This window comes from Capra hircus, chromosome 8 (genome assembly GCF_001704415.2).
Source record: "Capra hircus breed San Clemente chromosome 8, ASM170441v1, whole genome shotgun sequence".
NCBI lineage: Eukaryota > Metazoa > Chordata > Mammalia > Artiodactyla > Bovidae > Capra > Capra hircus.
This window is the reverse complement of record NC_030815.1, coordinates 10,771,199-10,797,894: the sequence shown is the minus strand read 5'-3', so window position 1 is coordinate 10,797,894 and position 26,696 is coordinate 10,771,199. Positions and strand designations below refer to the sequence as shown.

At 47.0% G+C, this 26,696-nt stretch overlaps 1 protein-coding gene across 1 annotated transcript in view; it reads right to left on the bottom strand.

The window, feature by feature from the left end:
* SCARA5 (scavenger receptor class A member 5) overlaps window positions 11,900-26,696 on the bottom strand; it is a 134,048-nt gene continuing 119,251 nt past the window's right edge. The window contains exons 8-9 of the mRNA XM_018051873.1: window positions 24,260-24,454; window positions 11,900-14,000 (exon numbers count right to left, since the gene is read on the bottom strand). Of these exons, the coding sequence (XP_017907362.1) occupies window positions 13,864-14,000; window positions 24,260-24,454 (332 nt within the window). The 3' untranslated portion in view covers window positions 11,900-13,863. The remainder of the gene's footprint in view (window positions 14,001-24,259; window positions 24,455-26,696) is intronic.

Here is a 26,696-nt window from a genome sequence, read left to right as displayed (position 1 = left end):
ATCCCTGGGTTGGGAAGATCCCCTGGAGAATGAAATAGCTACCCACTCTAGTATTCTGACCTAGAGGAGGAAGTGAAAGAAAGTACATGTGCTTTCTTTCTCATTTTTTAGTTCTGAAAGTCTCTTCTTGATCTTTGTATCCCTGGTTCACATCTAACCATTATTACTCCTTAGGAAACATTTGTGGAAGAACAGTGTCCTCTCTTGGGCTCGCTTTGTGACAAGACGGGTCAGTCCAGGATACGCTGGATGAGTTTTTCCTAGACACTTTTCATTTCTCTTCTTTCTCCGACTTTGCCTCATATATTCCCTGACAATCGCTGCATCATCTCAGTTTTAGATCCTGAACCTGCGTTTCAACACACATCTGTGATCCAGATTTTCTGATTCTCTCACGTTAGAACCATTTCTTGCTTATGAACTTTCCTATGGACCAGTCACCAAAGCTTAATCTAGAACCCAGATTCCTTGATGAGGCAACTGGTCAACGGTAATCTGCAACAACCCTTTAGTTGAGCAAGCCCTGAATGCACTGACTTTTAAGGCAGGTAGGTCTGCTCAGACAGAAAGAAAGCTTTAGGAAAGGACCGTTCTGATCTATAAAGCATGGGATGTCATCAAGCCAGAGTTCCTTGGGTCTGAAGGAAGCTGAGCTCTGTTCCCCAACTCTAAAGTCCAGGGAGGAGATTTTTTCCAGAATTGTTATTTATTTCAAAACGTTTCATATTCTGAAGAAGAGACAAAAAGACACATTATTTGGTTTGGAAGTTATTTTGCTTTGCCTGAGCTTTTCCTCATCTTCCAAATAATTAGTGGGATGAGTGGATTACTTGATATCTCTTGTGAAAAGGAAAAAAGGAGAGAGAAATAATTCTTGTGATTCTCTGGGGAAGCAATATGGAATTAAAAATGGAAAAGGAGGCACCAGTGACATATTCTGTTCACCTCCAGCACACACTACATGGGGGATGCATTGACCACAAAATCCATGGTGCCAGAAATGAATGCCAACTCCTTATTTTCAAATGTGACATAATTTCCAGAGGATTTGATTCTGATCATACTATGACTGCCCGTGGTCATTCTGTTACTGGAAACCTACAATGCCAGTTCTTTGCTAAGTGTCTTTGGCAAGGCCTTAGTTAGTGTTTAATCACAGTAAGAAGGTTCCAAACACTTTATTAGCCGTATAAAGAATTACAGAGGTATTAGCCTAAGTTGGATGGAGCCCACAGCAGCTGTACTGCTCTTCAAGGGCAGGAGAATGTCTCAGAGATATATTATGCTAACAGAAAAGCACCCTGAGATTTAACCCTTACAATAACGAATGTAAGTGTTCCTTGTTTTACAAAATAGCTCTATTTCTGAAAATTGTATAAATCTGACATCTCATACCCCCTCTTACTTCCCCATTCAATAATTACAATATCCAGAACACTGAATCTCCAATAATGGCTGATGTCAATGTACATACTGTTATCTTTTTTTATGTATTTATTTCTAATTGAAGGATGATTGCTTTACAGTATTGTGTTGGTGTCTGCCAAACCTCAACATGAGTCAGCCATAGGTATACCAACATCCCCTCCCTCTTGAACCTCCCTCCCACCTCCCTCCCCATCCCACCCCTCTAGGTTGTTACAGAGCCCCTTTGAATTCCCTGAGTCTTATAGCAAATTCCCACTGGCTATCTATTTTACGTATGTTAATACATACTATTGTCTTTTAATTCTTCTCCAAGCTTCTTTGACAAGTACTTGAATAGAAAAGATGTAAATGTCTAATAGCTATGTATTTAGAAGACTGTTTATTAAATGCTTTGGTAAAGTGACTAGTCACTCAGTTTATTTTGATTTTTCCATATGGATAGGAATTAAGTCTAGGTCCAAATGTAGGACTGGGGTAGCACTGCCTTGCAAAAATAAGGGAGCCCATTAAATTTGCCATTTTTCTTTGTTCAGCTTACAAATTTTGATGGTTCCAAAATGCCAAATTTCTAATCTGTCTGTAACAATGTCACCACAGGACCACCATTAAAAGACTAAAAAGGGGGAATAAATGACATTTTAGAAGGCTAAATGTATTCTATTTAAAAGATTTTCCTTCATAATCTTGATTATGACATTCTTTTTACTAATGCTTAAATGCCCTCTCAGATCTGAAATGTTAATGGTTTGTGTAAATGGTTTTTCAAAGATGACCTTATGCGGCAAATATTAAAAACAGCCTCCCAATATTTTTTGGAAATTAACTGATCCATGAAACTCAGAGACATAGGATCTGGTGGTTTACTCAAACTTCTAGAATGTCTTTGCCTGTAAGGGAATTAGGTACTGGAGTGTTTTGGCTATACATAATTTATGGAAGGAGATAAATATGATTTTCCTTTTGAGAGTAAAAATAAAAATATTCTGGGGCTTCCCTGGGGGCTTAGTAGCAAAGAATTTGCTTGCCAATTCGGGAGACACGGGTTTGATCCCTGGTCTGGGAAGATACCATATGCCTGGAGCAACTAAGCCTGTGCCCGACAACTATTGAGCCTGTGCTCTGGAGTCAGGGAACCGCAACTACTGAGCCCACGTGCCGCAACTGCTGAAGCCCATGCGCCACAACAAGAGAAACCACTGCAATGAGAAGACTGAACATTGCAACAAACAGTAGCCCCTGCTCGCCATAGCTAGAGAGAAGCCTGCACAGCAACAAAGACCCAGCGCAACCAAATACAACAAATAATTAAATTGTTAAAAATAAGAATATCCAAAAAAAAAAGAATATCCCACTGTTGAACGGGGTGTGGACAATATATTTCCACTAACAATTAAATATTATCCCTTTCAAATTCATCTAATTTTCCGTTTATTGTAGTGCTTGATTAGCCTACATCAGTGCTTCTCAAAGTCAATTTCATAGAACACGAGTTCCCTGTGTAACAGTTTTCCATGCTGCATGTAAATTACCACAGTCTTAAGCAGCTATAAATGACAAACATTTAGTTTCCTTTTCCAGGATGACAGTGAAAAATGCTCTGCAGCCTCCAGCAAAACAAGCATAACTAGTGAAAATTATTTTTTAAATCCTAACATTTAAAGTCTCTGGAAATTGTCCTTAGGGTATACAGAACCTAAAGAAATACTTATTTCCGAAAACATAGTAAAATTTGGTAAGAACAGTGAGGGTCTGTAGCATTTGAACCGTGACTCATCCATGTCAGTGCAACAGAAACTCTATTCCAGGAAGGTGAAGTCAAGGACACAGGGCTCCTTCTCCTCCCAACTCTTACTTAAGGGATATGGTATCTTCCTGGAAGAGGTAGGCCACCAGAAGTTTTCATCAGCCCCTGAGACACATTGGTAAGGAGACTGAGAGACTGGAAACCTCATACACGGCTGGTAGAAATCCTGCCTTGGGAAACAGTTTGGCACATCCTCAAAAGTTTAATCATAGATTTATCGGATGGCCCAGCAATTCCACTCCAGCACATAAACCCAAGAGAAATGAAAACTTATGCCCACCCAAAAGCTCTTGTGCAAATATTCATAGCAGCGTTATTTCTAAGAACCAAAAGGTAGAAACAACAGACACTCATCAGTTGATGAGTAGGTATCAAATGTAGTCTTCCAGGTGGTAAAGAATCCAGCTGCCAATGCAGGAGACACAAGAGACTCAGGTTTGACCCCTGGTTGGGGAAGATCCCCTGGAGGAGGAAATGGCAATCCACTCCAATATTCTGGAAAATCCCATGGACAGAAGAGCCTGGTGGGCTACACAGTCCATGATGTCGCAAAGAATCCAGACATGACTGAGCATACATAGCTAAGTGGTCTATCCACACAATGGCATATTATTCAGCAATTTAAAAGAAATGAAACACATATGCCACAATATGGATAAACCTTGAAAACATTATGCTAGGTGAAAGAAACCAGTCACAAGAGACCACATATTACATGATTCCATTTTTACAAAATGTCTAGAAGACAAATTTATAGAGAAAGTAGCTTAGTGGTAGCCTCGGTCTGGTGAAATAGAAGAAAGATGGGTGACTGCTGAAATGTATGGGCTTTCTTTTGGGGCCAATGAACATATTACAAAATTGACTGTGGTGATGGCTTCACAATATTGTGAAGAGAAGAAGAACCACTGAATTGTACACTTCAAGTGGGGGAATTGTATTACACGTGCATAAAAGTGTTTGTGAAAAACCTATATACCCCATTTTTAGCTCATATTTTCCATGGATCGGGAATCTAGGCATGACTCAGACTGAATCTGTGTGTTCCTCCCACCTCCATCCACTCCCTCCATATTGAAAGAATTGCTCCCTCTCTGATGTTTTTCTGTTGATGCTTTCAGAAACCTCTTCTGCACCTTCTACCTCAAGCCAGTCAACTCCTATCAATTCTTCTTTCTTAATACATCTAGAATTTGGTCCTCACCATCCTTTTCTATTTGTAAAACAATATATTTATTTTGTTGCTTTGGGTCTTTTTGCAGCATGCGGGATCTTTAATTGCAATATGTGGCATCTAGTTCCCTAACCAGGGATCCACCCCAGACCCCCTGCATTGGGAACGCAGAGTCTTAGCTGCTGGATACCAGGGAGGGCCCTCATTGTCCATGTCTAAAGCTATTTCCTTTCTCCATAACCCTGTTCTCTCTCCTGGATCACTGCAATTGCCTCTTACCTTAGATTCTACTTGCCAGACACATCTATTGCCTTTTCATACCACTAAGTTAATTATGCATTATGGATTCAACATACAAATCTGGGAAGGAGGCACAAAAATTCAGATGCTAGGACCAGCGATATGACTTCAGGCAAAGTCCCTAAACTGGCTGTGCCCCTATGGCTCCACCTACATACTCATAATAATGACAGCCGTGACCACCTCACAGAGCAATGACAAAAGCCAAATCAGACGACATGTAAAGCTGCCTTCAATTAGCCAATGGCAGCCCACTCCAGTACTCCTGCCTGGACAATCCCATGGATGGAGGAGCCTGGTAGGCTGCAGTCCATGGGGTCGCTAGGAGTTGGACACAAATGAGCGACTTCCCTTTCAATTTTCACTTTCATGCATTGGAGAAGGAAATGGCAACCCACTCCAGTGTTCTTGTCTGGAGAATCCCAGGGATGGGGGACCCTGGTGGGCTGCCGTCTATGGGGTCACACAGAGTCGGACACGACTGAAGCGACTTAGCAGCGGCAGCAGCATGAAAATGTAAGGGTTTATTTTTATTGATGATGATCATCCATCATGGTGAGTCAGCAACTGGCCACAAATAACTGGCTGGCTTAAGGAAGCGTGGTTATTCAAGCAAATTATCCTTTTTAAAAAATTGGAGTATAATTGCTTTTCAATATTGTAATAGTTTCTGGTGTACAACAAAGTGAATCAGCTATAGGTACACATATACGCCCTCCCTCTTGAACCTTCCTCCCACCCCCGCATCCCACCCCTTCAGGTCATTGCAGAGCACCAAGCTGAGCTCCCGGTGCTATTCAGCAGCGTCCCGCTAGCTACCCGTTTTACACGATAGCGTACGTATGTCAGCGCTACTCTCTCAGTTCGTCTCTACTGCTGCTGCTGCTGCTAAGTCACTTCAGTCGTGTCCGACTCTGTGCGACCCCATAGACGGCAGCCCACCAGGCTCCCCTGCCCCTGGGATTCTCCAGGCAAGAACACTGGAGTGGGTTGCCATTTCCTTCTCCAATGCATGAAAGTGAAAAGTGAAAGTGAAGTCGCTCAGTCATGTCCGACTCTTAGCGACCCCATGGAGAGCAGCCTGCCAAGCTCCTCTGTCCATGGGATTGTCCAGGCAAGAGTACTGGAGTGGGGTGCCATTGCCTTCTCCCAGTTCGTCTCTAAGCTCCTCTCTTATCCTCATCACAAGGAAATTACAAGGGTTTTAGGAATTCTGTCCCAGGAACCAGTGCCAAGATCAAGTGAACACATTTCACAATATCACTCAAACACAGAAATCATTGGTGAGCTTTGAACTCTTTCAGTGTCCCTCAAGGGGTAGGTGTCAGGAGGAAGAGAGGAAATGGAGTCAGCTGTGGTCTCATAACATTTGGCTTTAAAGAGGAGTACATGGGACAATAACTGGAAGTATGACCAAGAAAATTATGTTCTTAAGCCTTGCCAGAATTTTAAAGTTCTAACTTAAGACTTTACTCCTTTCATTAAACATTGTACTCAACGTTTATGAGGTCCTACTATGCGGTAAGGAAACACAACTGAATATGATCAAGGTCCTAGATGACAAACAACTAGCTGTATACAGTTGACCTGCATCTGTGGGCCTTTGAATTTCTGGAGTCTGCCGTTCAACCAACCATGTGTGAAAAATATTCCCCCTAAATCCAGAACATTCCAAAAGGCAAACCTTGAATCTGCCCAAACCAGCGACTCCTGTTGACCCTTGAAGACATGGGTTTGAAGTGTGCAGATGCACTTATACACCAGTTTTTTTCAATATATACTACAGTACTACACAACCCAAGGTCGTACATGTGCAGAAGTGGAGCTTCAAATATGGAGGGCTAACTGTCAAGTTCACTGCCAATTTTTTAGTTCGAGGACGGTTGGCATCCCTAACCCCCAAGTTGTTCAAGGGTCAACTGTATTTACCTGGCATTTACGTTGGATTCGGTGTTATAGGTAACCTAGAGATGACTTATAATATCTGGGAGGATGTGAACATGCAAATATTACACCATTTAATATAAGCTACTTGAGCATTCTTGGATTTTGGTCTCCATGGGAGATCCTAGAACTAATTCCCTGTGGATACTGAGGGATGACTGTATACAGTTCCTGAGCAGGAGAGACAGTTCTGTGTGTGACATGAAGGTGTAAGAGAGCCCTTGCTGGCATTCGTCTTCGTAGAATTTGTGAAACCTTTACAGGCTTGGGGGCTTCCTCTGTGGCTCAGTGGTAAAGAATCCGACTGCAGTGCAGGAGATGTAAGAGACGTGGGTTCAATCCCTGGGTTGGGAAGATGCCCTGGAGGAGGGCATGGCAACTCACTCCAGTATTCTTGCCTGAAGAATCCCATGGACGGAGGAGCCTGGCGGGCTAGGGTTGTGAAGCCATAGAGTTGAGAAGAGTCAGACACGACTAAAGCGACTTAGCAAGCAAGCAAGCATACAGATTTTGAGGTCGAAAAAAATCAGAGCTGGAAGGGAACTGAGAGAATATCTAACACAGTCCTTTCATCTTACAAATGTAGGAATTTGGGTCCCAAAGAGGCTACATACCTTGCCCAAGGACATATATCTAGTAAGTGGCAGATTCAGAAATAAATCCCCTATCTTCTGCTTCCCAATTCAGGGAATTTTCCACTGCTCCATGCCAGAGCATACACACAAGTGTCCATCCAATTCTTGCATTTCTAATTTCATATAGCTGAACTACTACTTTAAATGGTAATGTTAATGAATTCCATGAGTCAGCACTTATTTTCATATTCTGCCAATTAATCGTGGTTTGGGGGTAATTTACTCTAAGGCCTTGAATTGTAAAATGCAGTGTCAGCTGTTTTTTGTTTTTTGTTTCTTTCAAGGTAATTCACTCCAAAACTTGGATCAAGGATACCTAATGTTGTTCAGAGTCAGCTGGATTTGTCTCTAAAGGTCCTTGAATTAAAAATCTACAGTCCTGTTTGTTTTTCCCACAGCACAGCTGCAGGGAGCAACTGTGACATCGGGTGAGGGTGGGAGGGGGATTCCACAGAACCTGGAGAGGTGGGTACAGTGGGGAACGGGAGGCTCAGGCTTGAGGTAACCCTGCTGTAACCTGGTGGGTGACGTGCCGAAGCGATTGTTTTGGGAGGTGCCCTTTCTTTGTAACTGCAGCTAGAGATGACAGGGGAAGAATTTCTGTGATTTCTGACCCTGGACTCCCCGTCTGCAATCTGGACTGGTCTCTTACCATCTGGAAAATATCACTTTCATTTGGAAACCAGGAAGATCTTCTACTTCATCTAGAACCAGTTACTTTCCCAGCCAGGAGCACAAGGAAGTCAAGGAGAAACAGGAAAAAAAAAATCATTCAATTGTACAAAACAGCCATTTTTTTATGCCCAAGGCACTTGGTAATTGGATTAATCTTCAGGGGCCTCTGCCATCCAACCTGATCTCTTGAGCTTGTCGGAAGAGGCAAAGACCTGTGGCCTTGAGCAAGTAATGTCATCACTAAGCATAAGAGCTGGAAAACCTTTCTGAGCTCATGTAGTTTATTACTATAGACATGGAAGGCAGACTGAGAGAAATGAAACATCCTACATTACTTATATTTGTGGGGGTGCCTGCCTTCTCCCCTTGTTCTCATGCCTCCTCACCTGTCAAATAAGGAGGTTGAACAGATGACTTTTGATACCCTTCCCAACTCTGACATTCAATCAGGTGAGGTGGCCAGGCAGCCTTGGGCATCACCCAGGAAATAGACCTTCAGAATCTCGGGTCCAAATCAGACCTACTAAATAAGAATCTGAGTTTGAACCAAATCCCCAGGTGATTCCTATGCACGTTAGACTCAGCTTTAGAATTACCTGGTTGATTTGACCCTAGAGGGAGTATTCTTCCTGGAAGGCTTTCAAATGTGTCATTCTCTTGTTAGCCTGCAGATGTCACCAGAGAGCTAACAGTGGGCTTTCTGGAGCGGTGGGAACTACAGAAAGTTTTTATTCCCATTTCTCCTGTCTGTTCTGCCCTTCAAGTTCCTGTACGCTCTGGCCTGTTACCCAGTAAAACTGGAGAAATGGGCTGCAAAATGTATTTTGAAGCTGTTCACATCACGGACACTTCATTGTCTGCCCTTCCAGAAAAGAACTGGACTTAGAGGCCCTTCTGTCTCATGAGCAGACTCCCACAGAGTGATTTTTTAAAAGCCCAGATTCTGTGTTTCCTTGACAATTCAGATAAATCTGTGGCAGATACTCTGACAATATGATACTATAATGAACTATACTTTATTTTGGTCCCAGAATTTATTTATTAAGGTATTTGTCTTGTCTTGATCAATTCTTAAAATTTTAAATTATAATGACCATCTTTCCAGTAAACCAAAGGTCAAAGTCTTCCATGTTAGACCACCTAATTCGAAGAGGCAACTCATTGGAAAAGACCCTGATGCTGGGGGACATTGAAGGCAAAAGGAGGAGGAGGCGACAGAGGATGAGATGGTTGGATAGCATCTCAATGAACATGAATTTGAGCAAACTCTGGGAGATAGTGGAGGACAGGGAAGCCTGCAGTACTACAGTCCATGGGGCTGCAAAGAGTCAGACACAACTTAGTGACTGAACAAAAACAATTTACATAACGCTTTAGATTTTTAAAACACTTTTAATTTAACATATTCTTGAAAAATATTTGTAACATTAGGTGTGTAGGATACTCTGAGTTATAGGTGATGGTCCTGAAAGCTGGAAGTTCATCTAGTAATTTGTGAAAATAAGACTTGGATCCAGGAAGCACCAGTGGTAAAGAATCTGCCTGTAATGCAGGAGACTACCTGCACCTCAGGAGACCTGGGTTCAATTCCTGGGTGTGGAAGATCCCCTGGAGAAAGCAATGGAAACCCGCTCCAGTATTCTAGCCTGAGAAATCATACGGACAAAGGAGCCTGACCAGCTACAGTTCATGAGATCGCAAAGAGCCAGACACGACTTAGGGAGTCAAAATACTGGACAAAATATCTTTAGACCTTAGACCTCAATAGCACAAGTCTGTGCTCCTTGAGAAAAAGACAGCCCATGAGGTCAGCCTGCACTGGCCTAGGCTCTCTGCCAAAACTTGATGAGGTGAGGAGACAGAGACTGGAGGCTGGGAAGGCCAAGGTGGCTGGAATTTGCTGGGCACAGCATCTGAGACTAGGGAGCCACGTAAAGAAAGTTCCAGAAAAGTGCACAGGGTTCCCTCGCATTGTCTGCTGAATCTGTGTGAACCCTGGGAGGCGGGTAGAACAATTTCTGAGGAAAGCACTGGCAGCAGAGCTCACAGTGAGAGCTGTTCAAGTTCCCTCCAGCTGGGGTGGGAGGTCCCCATGTAGGGCAGGGGTCCCCAGTCCCCAGAGCCACAGGCGGATACTGGCGGGTGGCTGTCAGGAACCAGGCCGCACAGCTGGAGGTGAGCGGTGGGTGAGCGAGAGAAGCTTCATCTGGTTTTACAGCGGCTCCCCATTGCTCGCATTACCGCCTGAGCTCCACCTCCTGTCAGATCAGCAGAGGCGTCAGATTCTGTAGGCACTCAAGGTGTACTGTGAACTATGCAAGGGAGGGATACAGGTTGCACGTTCCTTGTAAGAATCGAATGCTTGACAGTCTGAGGTGGTGGTGTTAGCAATGGGGAGCGGCTGCCACTGCCTCACCCCCAGATGGGACCATCCATTTGCAGGGAAACAAGCTCAGGGCTCCCACTGATTCTGCAAGATGGTGAGCTGTATATATTTCATTATATATCACAAGGTAATAATAATACAGATAAAGTGCACAATAAAGGTCATGCACTTGAATCATCCTGAAACCTCCTCCCCCCACCACCCAGTCCATGGAAAAATTGTCTTCCACAAAACTGATCCCTGGTGCTGAAAAGATTGGAGACCACTACCCTAGGGGACCAAGAGTCCTCCTGGAAAACTCCTTAGCCTGTTCCAGCTGGGGGGTGAGCTGGTGGAGTATTCAGTGACAAAGCTCCCCTCAGTCAGAACTCACCTCAGCTCCCAGCATCGAAAGGTGCAGGAGAAGAGAAAAGGAGGGATGGGAAAGGTGTTAAGTGGAAGGCTGAGGGAGAGCTGTTCCAAGAAGAGAAAGACAGGGGCTTCACACAGTTGACATCTCATGGAAATGTCAGAATACCCATCAGGAAACAATGAGGCTGAAGAAGCCACCAGGTGGCTATGGTGCAGAGTGCTGTAACTTCTTCTGTGACTCAAACCCACCATAGCTGTCGGCTTGACTACAACCCACACAGGCACCATGGGTCCTCGGGTATTTGAGACCAGGGAAACATGGGGCCTTGTAGACATTAGAGGGGAGAAGTCCCCTTCGCCACACGGCCTGAATATAGAGTGGGAGCCACAGTGCTTTGGGGGTGGGCATCACCCAGCTTTTTAGAGGAAACCACAATGCCTCTGGTGTGTTTCCAGAAAGTCTATTTTTTGACCTCCTTTGGCAAATTATTAGGGCCCACAGCCAGCCTGGGGCCAAGAGGTTCTCCCAGAGGTGCAGCTATGAGCGTGTGACCGGGACTATCCAGTGACCCGGGTCACCCCACACATTGCCCGGGTCCTGGGCCTGGGGGCTCCTGCCTCTCACTGGGTGATGAGGCCCGGTGGGTTCACAGACCTTGGGTGGTCTTCTCTGTGTGAATGGAACTCTGGATGAAAGCACCTCCTCAAGTAAGAATGCAGTCATGTTTGACTCTGTGACCCCACCCGGCTCCTCTGTCCATGGAATTCCCCAGGCAAGAATACTGGAGTGGGTTGCCATTTCCTACTCCAGGGGATCTTCTTGTCCCAGGGATAGAACTTGGGTCTCCTGCATTGCAGGGAGGTTCTTTACTGTCTGCTAATAGCTCTGTAGAAGTGAGTAAATTGACAAGTGGCCTTTCCTTTCGTGAATACAAAAGCAATTCTCTTATAAGCTGGATCTTAATTATCATTCGTTTGCTTGAGATCCTTTCCTTAGGTTACCTAATAGGGCTTAAGACTTCATATGCCATCAAGTTCTTGCTCTAGACTGTTTATCATCCTCTGGAAGTATTAAGGCAGCTTCTCATAAGCTGTCCATTCTACCAATTCCTGCTGAAAAATGATCAGACCTATCCAATTTTTGACCACCCCCTTCCCATGCTCACCGAGTTTTCCATGAGAAAGAATGTGAGGGAAACTTGTTAGCATCGTGTTTTCAGCTTTATTGAAATTCTTACAAAAGGTCTGATGTATTTTAGGCCTGGCCTAATTTCCTTTAGTCCCTGAAATACAGGATCATGGCTATTTCCACGTCCTTTTAAGTAGGAATGTAAACTAGTAGACTTTGCTTTTAAAGTTCGAACACATATCACCATGGTTTTTCACTGATGTAAAGCAAGACTTATGTTTTCCCGAATGAAAAGACCAGGTAAGAAAGTTACATGGGTCTTCCTTGGTGGGATAGCTGGATTCTTTGTCAGAACAGACTTGGGGACTTATTTCACTTAATGTGACCTTCTTCCACCTTGAGTATGTTCCTTTTTTTAAATGCAAATTTGCGATGTACTGAGCTATGTAGTAAAGAGGGCCGTGTCCATATCTGCACACATATATTGGCTCTGGAAAAAGATGCATGAGTACATGCACGTTATGTAGACATAGCAGATAATAAGCATATCATAAGTAAAGAGCAACCAATAGCATGTACTGGTTTAGTTGTCAGCCAGGAGCTTTGCTGGTCTCATCCCCAGAGGGTCCCAGCCATCGCTTTCCCCGGGCAGGCGATGCTTACCAGGTAGGACAGGTGATTGTGTATCTGAGGCGTGTCTGAGTCTGTGACTCCCCCAGGGTCGGTGGGCCTATGCTCACGCGCTATCATGAAGCTCCCCAGGCCTGGAACACAGAAATGCCCAGCATGACCTCCTCCTCATGTCAAAAGCAGACTCTGATCTCCCCATCACTAGGAAAGGGGTGCAGACTTGGGGCTCCCAGAGGCCCACAGCCTCCTCTCCCCCGGGATGTAGTAGGGAATCCGCACTTCCTTTCAGTCTTAATAGGCTCCATCAGGACATGTGTTTTCTTGACCACAGGATGACACCCAAAGAGGCCTGGAAGGTTCTGTATCATCGCCTCCAGACAGCTCTGAGACACAGGCAACGTGGCTTTAACCCTGATTGCCAGATGACTGAGGGTTGGCCTTGGTTTAACCCAGAGAGCTCCCATGTCACCCTCCAAATCCATCCTCCTATGCGGATGGCCGCCTTGGAAGCCAGTTACATCCAACCTTGAACTTACACCCTATGGGATTTGGAGTATGTCATCTTCTAGCCACACTTGTGCTGCACGCCAGCTTCTTGCTTGAATCTAAGCAAAGACGTAATGAGAGTTCAGGTCGAAACAATGGTCTCATTCTCCATCTGACTGCTAGGCTAGGTGAATGGGTCAGTTGAGTGCTACCTGGAGGTCAAGTGGTACCCAAGCCAGCATGACTTGCAGGAGAGCTGCAAAGTGATACATGAATTGAGCACCCGAGATACTACGTAGCACACGTGGCAGTCACTCAGTAAATGTTCCTTTCACTTGCCTTCTCGGACTCCAGACTGGTTCCTGCAGGAGGCTGGCATCTCCCTCTCACTCCTAGAGCCGCCCCTCCTCTATGTCACTTTCCCGAACTAACAAACGCTGTGCAGAGGCAGAGTGAAGGGGGGGAGGCGAATCACTCAGTATCGTCTCTTGCTGGTCAAAACTCTTGGCCTGAGGTTTGGGAATGACCTGCAGAGTAATCGACCTGGGACGCCTCCTGCCCATCCTCACTGCTACACTGGTGGCCAGGACCCATCTGTAACTCACAGATCACAGAGAACACGGACAGGTGGCCCTGAAGGCACAGTGTTTAGAAGACTCCGGAAAAAGGAGATCCAGTCGACCAGGGCTCCATGCAGGAACCGTGGTGGAAGGGAGAGACAGGCAGTGGATCCCAGAGTTGTGCTTTGGAATAGATGTCCAAGAGGAGGAGGGTGACAGGTCACCATGGTCCTGGGATGGGAATTACAGGGGTCTGGGGGTGCCGGGCTGGGCGCAGAGGGCAGAGGCGTTCATTGCCCCCACCCCAGGAATGCAGGAAGGAGGCTCGGCAGCTGGGCCCAACCTCGGGCTGGGCCCACTGTTAGTGTCTCTTGCACGTCACGCCGGCATCCTCGGCGTGCCCGCAGTTTGTCACCCCCCACTTGGAGAAGCTGCAGCGGAAGATGCTTTCCTCGGTGCCCTTGCAGGCAACATCGTCCATCCAAATTCTCCCTGTACCTGTGGAGACAAGCGGACACGATGTCTTAGCAGAGACGCAGGAGCGCAGGACAGACGGGAGCACTGCCGTCTGCCCCGAGCTCTGCTGCCAGTTCTCTAGTCGAGTGGTTCCCCTGCCTTCTCCGCTCCACCAAGACCAATGCATCTTCTCTAGGCTCAGTTTCTGGAAAGCAGAATAACAATACCGGACAGTGAGGATGGGTTTCCCTGGTGGCTCAGTGGTAAAGAACCCACCTGCCAATGCGGGAGACGTAAGAGTCGTGGGTTCAATCCCTGGGTCAGGAAGATTCCCTGGAGGAAGAAATAGCAACCCACCCCAGTGCTCTTGCCTGAAGAATCCCACGGATAGAGGAGTCTGGTGGGCTACAATCCATGGGGTCACAAAGAGTCAGACACGAATTAGTGAGTAAACAATAACCACGATGGCATTTACTGAGCAGCTCCTATGTGTCGGGCCTCTTACGTATATGATCTTCGTCCATTCTCACCATGGTGCTGTGAGATGGGCATGAATAACCCTTTTTCTAGATGGGAAAACTGAGGTTCAGAAAGCAAGTGGTGCAAGGTTGCTCAGCTTGTAAGTGGCAGAGTCTGAACTCAAGCCCAAGTCTTGCTGCCTCTCAGGCCCACACTTTATACAAGATGCTTAATAGCTTTTGAGATTTTGGCCATGCCACATAACCTGTGGGCTCTTAGTTCCCTGACCAGGGATCAAACCTGTGCCCCCTGCAATGAAAGCACAGAGTCTTAGCACTAGACCACCAGGGAAGTCCCCTCTGTTGAGATGTATCTCGCAGCCTTTGCTGCCGAATATTCAGACAAGACATAATCAGAGGGACAATGTCAGAGAGATCTAACTCAGATAGATCCAGCACCCCATAACCAAATATCTGTGTCAACATCACCTCCAGTATTTTAAAATTTTAAGCTGATGGTCTCACACAGTGAGCTTCAAACAGTAGTCCTTGGAATGACAGCAGATCTCAGAAATTAACATTATCACCACACATATATGTTATGACAGGCGGAAGCATCCATAACCATAAGCAACTAGGTCAGTTCCCAAAATACAAGGTCCCTAAGACAATCCAGCTGAGTTTTGCCCACCTGTTCACTGCACCTTGTTCACTCAGCTCTTACGAGGACCAACCTGATGGTCTGAAGGTGCCCATGCAGGGAGTCTTTAGTTGGTTTTCCCAGGATTGTACCCGAGTCTCAAGAGACACAGACTTGGCATTGAGGTCTTCAATGAACGTCAAGGGAATAGGTCAGCTGGGTGTGGCTTCAAGGGAATGGAGAGGGCTTGTTTGGGGTCAGACGGGGTCAGCGGAGAGGGGAGAAGTCACCTGGAGCCCCCACTGATGAACTGGCAGGGCCATCAACCATGTTCTGGTGGGTTCTCTGGGCTGATGGCCAAGCCACATCTTTAATGGTGGGAGCTCACTCAGGAGCCCTCTGGAATGCTGCCTGAGCTTCAGGGCTCCCATCTCCCATGGAGTCTTTATCTCAGAGCTTCGCTACTCAAAGTGTGATCCTAGATCAGTAGCATCAGAGTTTGTTAAAAATACACAACCTCATGCCCTGCCCAGGACCTACTGAACCAGAATCTACATTTGAACCAAGTGGTCCTGCACTGAAGTTTGAGAAGCACTGGTACAGCAGAAATAGGGCTTTACAACAAGCAGGACAAATCTCAAGTCTCAGCCCATCCAGGAGGACCATGTCAGTTGTAAAAGTAGGAGGGGATTCCCAGGATGTGAGACTTTTGGTGCTGAAGCTAAGTAAACTGAGAACCTACTGGGTAAACTTATTTGTTACATTCAAGAGCTGGTACCAGAAATCATGGGGTTGAAGGTCAGAAACTGCGTTCCAATATTGCCATTCAATCTGGGCAAGTTAAACGAGGTAGTTGTTGTTTAGCCGCTATGTAGTATCCAACTCTTTGCAACCTCTTGGACTGTAGCCCACCAGGCTCCTCTGTTCATGGGATCGCCCAGGCAAGAATACTGGAGTGGGTTGCCATTTCCTTCTCCAGGGGATCTTCCTGACCGAGGGATTGAACCCGAGTCTCCTGCCTTGGCAGGCAGATTCTTCACTGCTGAACCACAAAGGAAGCCCAAACGAAGTAACAGTTCCTGTATTTTAAAGGGCTTTGAAATGCATCAAAACCCTACACGAAAGGCAGTTCAGGGATCCTAGCATTTGATCCTAGCACCATGCCTCCTTGTCCCGTCTCTCGGCAGCCAGACAACCTCTCCTTTTAGAGGAATTGTCGGGTATTGTTGTTGTTTAGTTGTTAAATCATGTCTGACTCTTTGAGTATTAAAATCCTTAAAACCTGTCACCCTTGGACTGCATGTGAAATCCTTTTACAAAGCACATCCAGGGAATAACTAAGCCATTTTGCTGCCCAGTAAGAAGCTCCAATATTTTGGCCACTGATACAAAGAGCCAACCCTTTGGAAAAGACTCTGATGCAGGGAAAGATTGAGGACAGGAGAAGGGGGTGGCTGAGGATGAGATGGTTAGATGGCATCACTGACTCCATGGACATGAGTTTGAGCAAGCTCCGGGAGATAGTGAAGGACAGGGAAGCCTGGGGTGCTGCAGTCCACCGGGTGACAGAATCGGGCATGACCGAGCGACTGAGCAACAACAAATTGATTGCAAGGACTTAGTGGTTTGGACATATTTTTGTTAGGCTGAGATATTCATCATCCGCTCAAGGGATTGCCGAGCAGTGAACTAGGGGACAGGGCTGGGAGGAGAGATCTCTTTCTGCTGTCTTTGTTAATGTTATTTGTTCATCACAGCCTCTTCCCTGGCCGGATACAGTGTACCTCTTACACAATAAGCCCTTTGAGGCTGAGCAAAAATTCTCAGATTAAATGTCTTCTGGAAAACACATCAGTTTACAAATTACCCAGGAAAAGGCTGCAGACCCAAGAGCTCCGTGGGATTAGTCACACCCAAAACAAATAAAGCAGCAAATGAAGGAGACTGACAAATACAAAACAGGCCCGAGGTTACCAGTCCTAACGCGTCCACAGGATCACGAAACTCCAAACTCTAGCTGGGGGTTGGTTAGGGAGTTCAGTGATGGAAGAGCTAATAAAATGAGGACAGGGTTGTTAAATCAGCAATGCTCATATCTGCAGTTATTGGGACATCACTAAAGGGGCCAGTGAACTCACAGATCATCTCTGCTCCCCGCGAGTCAGAGAGGCTAGAACTCTCATGAGTCCAGATACCAATCATTGTGTCAGTTGACATCCATGAGAGCTGACACTTGACACTCATTGTGTGGCCTGAGCACCAGGAGGTCAGTATCACCCGGGAGCTCATCAGCAATGCAGAGTCTTGGGCCCACTGCAACCTGAAGCTGGGTTTGATTCCTGCGTTGGGAATATCCCCTGGAGGAGAGCACGGCAACCCACTCCAGTATTCTTGCCTGGAGAATCCCATGGACAGAGGAGCCTGGGGGCTACAGTCACAAACAGTCGGACATGACTGAAGCAACTAACACACTGTATCTTAACAGCACCTCCACCAGTCAGCATGCCTTCAAGTCTGAGAGCCCTGCTCTAGAGTAGGCCTGCTCCTCCATGCTGGTTCTCTCCCTGAGCTCCATAACAAGCCCCATTATGAAGCAGGAAGGGGGTTCTCTGTTTCCCCACTTTAGAGTCAGAAAACTGAAGCTACACGGTGAGGTTTTATCTTATGGAGGCAAAACTGAGACCAGAGGCCAGGTCTTCTGACACTTGGAGCCTCAGGGGCTGTTGGAATGTGAGGGGATGGTTGGGATGAGTAAGCAGAGATTTTATTTTATTCTCACCATTCATTCATTCAATATTTAAGTGTCTACTCCATGCTCAGCGCTATTCTGGGTGTTTGGGCTACCTTAGTGAACAGAAAATGATTTTTAAAAAAACCCACTGCTGGTAAGAATATAAATTGGTGGACAATAGTATGGAGGTTTCTCAAAAAACGAAAAATAGAATTACCATATGATTCAGCAATCCCACTTCAAGGCACATATCCACAAGAAACAAAAACTAATTCAAGAAGATACATGCACCCCAATGTTCACAGCAGCACCATAATTATACAGTTGCCAAGACAGGAGAGCAACCAGTGTTCATCAACAGAGGAGTAGATAAAGAAGACGTGATATATATTATATATACAACGGGATACTACTCAGCCACAGAAAAGAACAAAACTTTGCTATCTGCAGTAACATGAATGAACCTGGAGGGCATTACTCTAAGCAAAATAAGTCAGAAAAGTCAAATACTTTATGATATCACTTGCAGGAGGAATCTAAGATAACATGACAAACTAATGCCTATACCAAAAAATGCGTATGTACAGAGAACAAATTAGTGGGCACCAGTGAAGGGGAAGGGGCAACACATGGGTGGGGAACCGGGAGGTACAAACAACTGGGTGTAAGATAGGCTACAAAGATGTACTGTACAACGTGGGGACTATAGCCAACGTTTTGTTATAACTGTAACAGGAAAGTAATCTTTAAAAATGGTACAAAAACAAAACAAGAAAAAACAAAAAAATCTCAGCTTCATGGAACTAACATTTCAGCTGCTGCATGTTTATTTGGAGTAATATTAATCGAAGGGATGAGTTACACTGAATCCTAAGGGCTGCCATCAGAGCACCACACAGAGGCAGGCAGGACAGCTATCAAATAGATATTTAAGGGAAAGAAAAACTGAGGCCCCAGAAAGGTTAGCAGACCTGTCCCACAACGATTACGGGAGGAGGAGATAGTGACCTCTGATGTCCAGCCAGTCTAGTCCCTGTTCCTTGCAGAAGCACATATCCAGTGCACTTTATGGGTCACTAAGTTCAGAGGTGGCAAAAAAATTCAGCCCACTTCTTGCTTTTGTAAATAAAGTTTTATTGGAACATCTACCTTGTAGACTGCAGTTACTTTCGTCTGCAGTTACTTTGGTGCTACAACTGCAGAGTTGAATAGTTGTGAGACAGACCATCTAGCCCACAAAGCCTAAAATATTTACTTCTGGCTGACCCTTTAACATTTGCTGACCCTTGCACTAAGCCACCTCCCAGTATTTAAATTTGATCTTAAGAAAAAAAAGAGCAAAAATGCTGATGATAATATAATTAGAATGGACACTCTCAATCCATCCATCCACCCCCACCTACAAATCCACCTGCATTTGTACCCACCCTCACCTCCTTTGTCTGTCTGCATGTTTCACAGATTTTCTTAGTATCCAGGACCAGTTCCCTGGATACTGCCCTGGTCTTAACCCCTCCATCTCTTTCTGGACCCTATTCCAGCCATCACCTCCATCTTTTCCAACTGTACTCCCTCCCTCTCCAACAGCTCTTGGACCAATTTAAAATTTAAAAAAAAAATCATCTCCAAGTCTTCCTCACTTGGGTCTTTCCTTGCTTTTTTTTTCCCAGGGACACTGATCATTTAATTATTGAGCCCTGGCCAGGAAAACTTTTATGGTGCCAAACCACCAAGAGCATGCCAGGCTCGGCAGTTTCTTGTATGGCTCGGGGAGGATGAAAATTCTGCAGGCACACAAGTTTCTTCCTTCCTTCTCTCCTCACACTCTCCTCCTGTTCCTCCTTCCTCCCTCCCACTTTCAGTTCAGTTCAGTTGCTCAGTTGTATCTGACTCTTTGTGACCCCATAGACTGCAGCACGCCAGGCTTCCCTGTCCGTCACCAACTCCCAGAGTTTGCTCAAACTCATGTCCAGCGAATCAGTGATGCCATCCAACCATCTCATCGTCTTTCATCCCCTTCTCCTCCTGCCCTCAATCTTTCCCAGCATCAGGGTCTTTCTAATGAGTTAGGTCTTCCCATCAGGTGGCCAAAGGATTGTAGCCACTTTATGCAGTACCTATCACTCATTGGAAAAGACTCTGACTGGGCAAGCTCGAAGGCAGGAGGAGAAGGGGATGACAGGATGAGATGGTTGAATGGCATCATCGGCTCATTGGACATGTGCTTGAGCAAACTCCAGGAAATAGTGAAGGACAGGGAAGCCTGGAATGCTGTCCTTGGGGTTGCAAAGAGTCAGACACGACTTTGCCACTGAACAACAGCAAATAAACTGAAAAGGAATTAGCTAGGTGAAGAGGCGGGAAAGGCATTGCAAACCTGAGGAAGAGCAGGCGATAGGACACGAAGATCAAAAACAGCTGTATGAGCTCAGAGCCCACATCTGGGTGCATGTGGCTGAAGGATGCTCCGCCGAGGAGTGAGGCACTTTAGGACAGACCTTGCTGCACTAAGCTGAGAAACCAGACTTGATCCTGAGAGCAGTAAAGACCCACTGAGCGTTGGGCAGGGGAGTGATAAGCCAGAGACCGTTTTAGAAAGAGCCCTGGTAGCCAGGAAGAGGAAGGCCTGGAAGAGGAGGTGGGGAGCAGGGCGTGCGGGAAGGAGCTCCTGGAGGGTGCCCCACCTCCTCCCAACAAGCAGCCAATGACTGCACCACTGGGCCTGCGCTGTGCTAATTGCTTGCCATAAGCGATCTCATTTTTCTTTCGCCATCCTCCTGCAAAAGTGGTAGGGCTGAAGCCTGGGGAGGTTAGGAAGTCTGCTCCAGGACACCAACCAGTAAGTGGCAGATATGGGATGCTAGCTAGGCTCTGACCTAGAGCCTGAGCTCTGAGCCACTGCCCTACCCAGCCTGAGTTCCTAAGAACAGTAAGAACAAAGAGGAGGGGACAGAGTCAAGGGCCCAAGAGGTCGACATGGGTAGAATCTGTAGGACCCAGGGACTCAGCAGAGAAGGGACAGGGGAGTGAGTGAGGGGAAGGGGAGGGACAGGTCTGCAGTCCCGCCTGGAAGGACAGAAAGCACATCCGTAAGAGAAACAGAGACGGTGGAAGGTGGGGCTGGGGCTGGGGGCCTGGGAGACTCCGTGAGGCTGAGGGTGAGCTGACTGGGGTCGGGAGTCTGGGCACCTGCCTGAAGGGAATCTGTGGTCAGAGGGGCATCTGGACCTGAGGCGCAACCCGCCCTCTGCCAGGAGAGGTGGGCATTCCCCGCCCCGCCCCACAGTTAGCAGGGCAGGCGAGCCCTTCCCACGCTGTTTAGAATCTGTGAACATGTCCGCCTCCCCTTAAACTGAACATGCTGAGGTCAGAGACTATGTTGACCCAACTCCACGCCCCAGCGCTGAGCCTAGTGCCTGCCCATGGAAGGAGCCAGAAGCTGGCTCCTGGGAAGAAGGAAGTGCAGCTGGGACAGAAGGCCCCATTTCCCGCTGTGGACCTGTGAGTAACAGCCTGCCTACCTGCCCAGGTCTCAAATATCACATGACCTAGGCTACTGGACAGTGATGGGGATGTCGGGCCACAGTGATGGGGATGTCGGGCCACAGTTCACTTTTACGGCTTCCCTGGTAGCTCAGACAGTAGTCTGCCTGCAGCACAGCAGACCCAGGTTGGAACTCTGGGTCGGGAAGATCCCCTGGAGAAGGAAATGGAAACCCACCCCAGTATTCTTGCCTGGAAAATCCCATGGACAGAGGAGCCTGGCGAGCTACAGTCCACTGGGTTGCAAAAAGTCAGACACAACTGAGCCACTTCATATTCATATTTAATGGTGCCAATCTGATGCAAATGCAGAGTCGAGTCTGGCTTCCCACCACCTGATGTAAAGACTCCAGTGGCATTAATATACAATATTTTTATATATGTGGAATCTAGAAGAATTGTATAGATGATCCTATTGAAAGCAGAAATAAAGATACAGATGTAATGAACAAACGTATGAATACCAAGAAGGAAAGAGGAGTGGGTGGGAGGAATTGGGAAATTATGATTGACATATATAAGGGCTTCCCACATGGCCCCAGTGGTAAAGAACCCGCCTGCCAATGCAGGAGATGTAAGGCTTGCAGGTTCGATCCCTGGATCAGGAAGATCCCCTGGAGGAGGGCATGGCAACCTGCTCTAGTGTTCTTGCCTGGAGAATCTCATGAACAGAGGATTGTCCTGGACTGGCGGGCTACAGTCTGTAGGTCTCAAAAAGTTGGACAAGACTGAAGTGACTTAGCATGAGTGACATATATATGACTACTGATACTATACATAAAGCAGATAACCAATGAGAACCTATTGTGTAGCACAGGGAACTGCACTCAGCGCTCTGTGGTGACCTAAATGGGAAGGAAATCCAAAAAAGAGGGGACATATGTATACGTATTGGAGAAGGCAGTGGCACCCCACTCCAGTACTGTTGCCTAGGAAATCCCATGGACAGAGGAGCCTGGTAGGCTACAGTCCGTGGGGTCACAAAGAGTTGGACACAACTGAGTGACTTCACTTTCACTTTTCACTTTCATGCACTGGAGAAGGAAATGGCAACCCACTCCAGTGTTCTTGCCTGGAGAATCCCAGGGACGGGGGAGCCTGGTGGGCTGCCGTCTATGGGACTGCACAGAGTCGGACACGACTGAAGCGACAGCAGCAGCAGCAGCAGAAACTGACACAACATTGTAAAGCCACTACACTCTGATAAAAATTAATTTTAAAAAGGCTTGAGTGGCAATTGTAGGGTTTCCCGTCATGCCATATGATACAAACATCAAGGAAGGATCTCCTGCATTGTAGGCAGATTCCTTACCGTCTGAGCAATCAGGGAAACCAGATATGTTCCAGTGTCTCCTAGTTTATATTCTATGGGAACTCGAATTTGTATCCGACTTTTGTGTGAAAATTGTATAAGTGTTAATTATGTTGAACTGGTTTCACAGTGCTTTTCAGATCTATTATATCCTTCTACTTCTCTATATATTTGTTCTATTCATTTTTTGAGTTTGATATTGAAACTCTAAACATCTTAATTTATCTACTTTAAAAAATAAAGTAAAAAATAAAGTAGAACTATATATAATCTGGTTCTGTATTTTCCAAGTCTCCTGTAAAAGTGTTATCAGACTTTCATAATTTAAAAACAATATTTTTTTTTAAATCAAGGGAGGATGGAAGAGTTTTAGGCTAACCCTGCCTATGACAGTCAAACGACCTAGTGTGGCTCTTCTAAAAGAATGTATGACTTTTCCCCCTAAAACGTTTTGCTTCCACATATTAGGGAGAAGTCCTCATCAGAGCTGAAAATGGAAAAGTAAGGACTGATTCCCCATTTCTGTTTCTCCTGCAAACAAAGATGGCAGCTTTCCTTGCAGAAAACAGGCTGAGACCCAGGGCACAGCTTCAGGCGGGAGGGAAGCACTCGCCCCCGGTGGGCTGTGCTCTGTGGAGCTGGACCCTTTGAACTCCCTGCGCACTGGGCCTTTCAGTCCAGAGGCCAGGACGCTGGGGTCAGTCGGCTGCTCTCCACCAGCTGTCACAACAGATTTCACAAGAGCGCTTCAGTGAGCGCGATTGTCTTCATGGGCTCAGACTGGGCGGCTTGTAAACAAGAGACGTTTATTTCTCACAGATCCGGGGGATGCGAGTCCAAGATCAGAGCGCCTGTGTGCTCAGATGCTGCGGTTCTAGGGAGAGCCCCCTTCCGACTAGGAGGCTCCTGTGTGTCCTCACGGAAGCGGGCAGAACACCCTTAGGTTCCTTTACTAAGGTCCCATTATGAGAGCTGCACTTGTGACCTGGACACCTCCTCAAAGGCCCCACCTCCTAATACCATCACACTGGAGGTCAGGATTTTGACATATGAACATGTTGTTGTGTGGTCACGCAGTCGTGTCTGACTCTTTGCAGCCCCATGGACTAGAGCCCACCAGGCTCCTCTGTCCACGGGATTCTCCAGACAAGAATGCTGGAGTGGGCTGCCATTTCCTTCTCCAGGGGATCTTCCTGACCCAGAGATGGAACCTGTGTCTCCTGCATTGCTGGCGGATTCTCCACCGCTGAGCCGCCAGGGACGCCCATATGGATTTGGCTGGGGAGGGATGGGGTAGTGGGGACACAGACATTCAGTCCACAACAGTGGAGGCCAGCAGGAGACAAAGAGAAAGGGAGTCCAATTCGAGGGAAGGAAGGAATGTTCTAATGGTCAGAACTGTCTGGAGAAGGATGGCTGGAGGCTGCGAGCCCCGCAAGGTGGGAAGGACCCAGGTGGAGGCCGGGTGACTGGAGGCTGCGAGCCCCCCAAGGTGGGAAGGACCCAGGTGGAGGCCGGGTGACACGCGGCAGGACTGCCGTCGAGGGGACCCTGGATGGGAGGGCAGGCCTAGGACTCGGTCCCTCGCCCCACGTTCTCCTCTGGTGGGCGCCCTACCTTGTCCGAACTGAGCGGTTCGGTGCACATCCTCCGCGCCGGGGAAACCCAGCATGCGGCACACCACGTCTCCGTCCTTCTTGTCCCAGCCGTCGTCACACACGGTGCCCCAGCGCCGCTCGTGGTACACCTCCACACGGCCCTGGTGCGGGCCCGAGCCGTTCACCAGCCGTACCATCACCGCCTCCACGCCACCTGCCAGGAGCAACGCAGGGTCACGGTCACTCCCCCGAGCCTGGACACAGCAGTGCCCCCAGGAACCCTCCCCAGCTCCTCAGCACCACCCGGCATGGGGAGGGGCGCTGGGGCTCCAGTGAAGGCCACACAGGCAGCCAGCAGAAACCATGGTGTCACCCCTGCCCGTTATCACCCCTGCCCTTCTCTCCACCTTTTTTATTACTTTTATTTTCAGAGTAGTTTTAGGTTCATAGCAAAATCGAAAAGCAGAAACAGTGCTGGCTTTGGCAGTGCAGGCACTAAAACTGGGATGATACAGGGAAGACTAGCAAGGATGACAAGTGAATTCATGAAGCATTCCATAATTTTTTTTACAGCTACTATAGAAATCGAATACAAATTTCAGCATGGATTGCATAAATTCTTGCTAATTACTACTGATCATTATTTAATCACTTTATTGAAGATCAAGGTGAAATCCACATTCAGTAATCATAGCACTAAATAAAAATGTGAGAACTGGCTTTCCCCTTTACAGTTGGTGACACCAGATATCCTATGAAACGAGAAAAGGAAAAACTTAAAAAAAAAAAAGAAGGTATAGACCCCCCCACCCCTAACATGGATAGCTTCCTCCCCAACTATCAACATCTGCCTCCAGAATGGTACCTTTGTTATAATCTATGAACACACAGAGACATGTCGTAACCACCCAGAGTCAAGAGATTACACCAGGGTTCACTCTTGGTATTGTCCATTCTGTGGTTTGAACAAATGTATAATGATATGTATTCACCAACATAGTATCCTATAGAATGGTTTCACTACCCAAAAACTCCTCTGTGCTCCATCCCTTCATCCCCACACCCACCCCTTAGCCCCTGGCAAACACTGATCTTTTTCCTGTCTCCATAGCTTTGCCTTTCCCATAATGCCATATAGTTGGGATCATACAGTATGTAGCCTTTTCAGATTGGTTTCTTTCACGCAGTAATATGCATTTAAAGCTCCTCTTTCCATGGCTGGATAGCTCATTTCTTTCTACCACCAAATAATGTTCCAATGTCTGGATGTACTACGGCTTAACTATCCATTCACCCAATGAAGGGCATCTTGGAAGGAATTATGAATAAGGCTGCTACAAACATTCATGTTCCGGTTACTATATAGACATAAGTTTTCAATTCATTTGAGTAAATACCAATAAGGAGGTGTTCCCTGATGGCTCAGCTGGTAAAGAATCTCCTGCCAGTGCAAGAGATGAAAGAGATGCGGGTTCGATCCCTGGGTCAGGAAGATCCTCTGGAGAAGGGAATGGCAACCCATTCCAGTATTCTTGCCTGGAAGGTCCCATGGACAGGGGAGCCTGGTGGGCTATAGTTCATACTGGTCACCAAGAGTCGGACATGACTGAGCAGCTGAGCACCTCGTGCATCCATCATTGCCGACTATTCTTCGCACATGAGTTTATAAGCTCCAGCCAGGTTATTAGAAGAGGCTGAGGATGAGCAAGAGAGCAGAGACTCCTCCAGATGGAAAACAAGGAGCGCAGCGGGACTCAGAGGCCAGATCTGAGACAGAGACGCCACCCGGGAGCCGTCGTGACAAGCCAACCTGGAGCCGGCAGCCGCAAACACAGCCCGGCCCGGGCTGGGCGTCTGGCCCTGGTGTGTCGGCTGAGGCTGAGACGTCGGTCTTGAGTTCTCCCAGACCTGCCTCGCCTCTGTCAGCACCCTGTCACCGTGGCCATGGGCCACGCCAGGCCAGGAGGCTGCCAACGGCAGTCTCCGTGTGGGGTCATCAGTAGACGGAGAGTGGCAGGAGGAAGCTGTGCGTCCCAGAGCAGGCGAGGCCGAGTTCAAGGTCCAAATAACAGGAAGAAGTCTGGTGCGGTACAGGAAGCGCAGTTGACATTCAGAGATGCCCCCTTATCCTCCGTTCTGGCCTGCCTCACTCACGCTAGACTCACTTCTTTATCTTGCCAAATAAGTGACTGACCATCTGTTAGGAGCCTGGTCCCGTTGCAGGAGCGATGGACAGATCCGTGAACAAAGTCTCTGCCCTCATGGACTATATTGCAGTGGAGGAGACTAGTCACAGAGCTGGGAAACAAATTCACATATAACTATGGCCACGTAGTGATGGCGCAGACAAGAACAGACACACAGCAAGGGAAGGGAGCACGGAGGCGCCATTGTGGTTGGCGACACAGGAGAGGCGTGGAGGGTGGGGGGCACCGTCTTAGACGGGGAGACAGGGA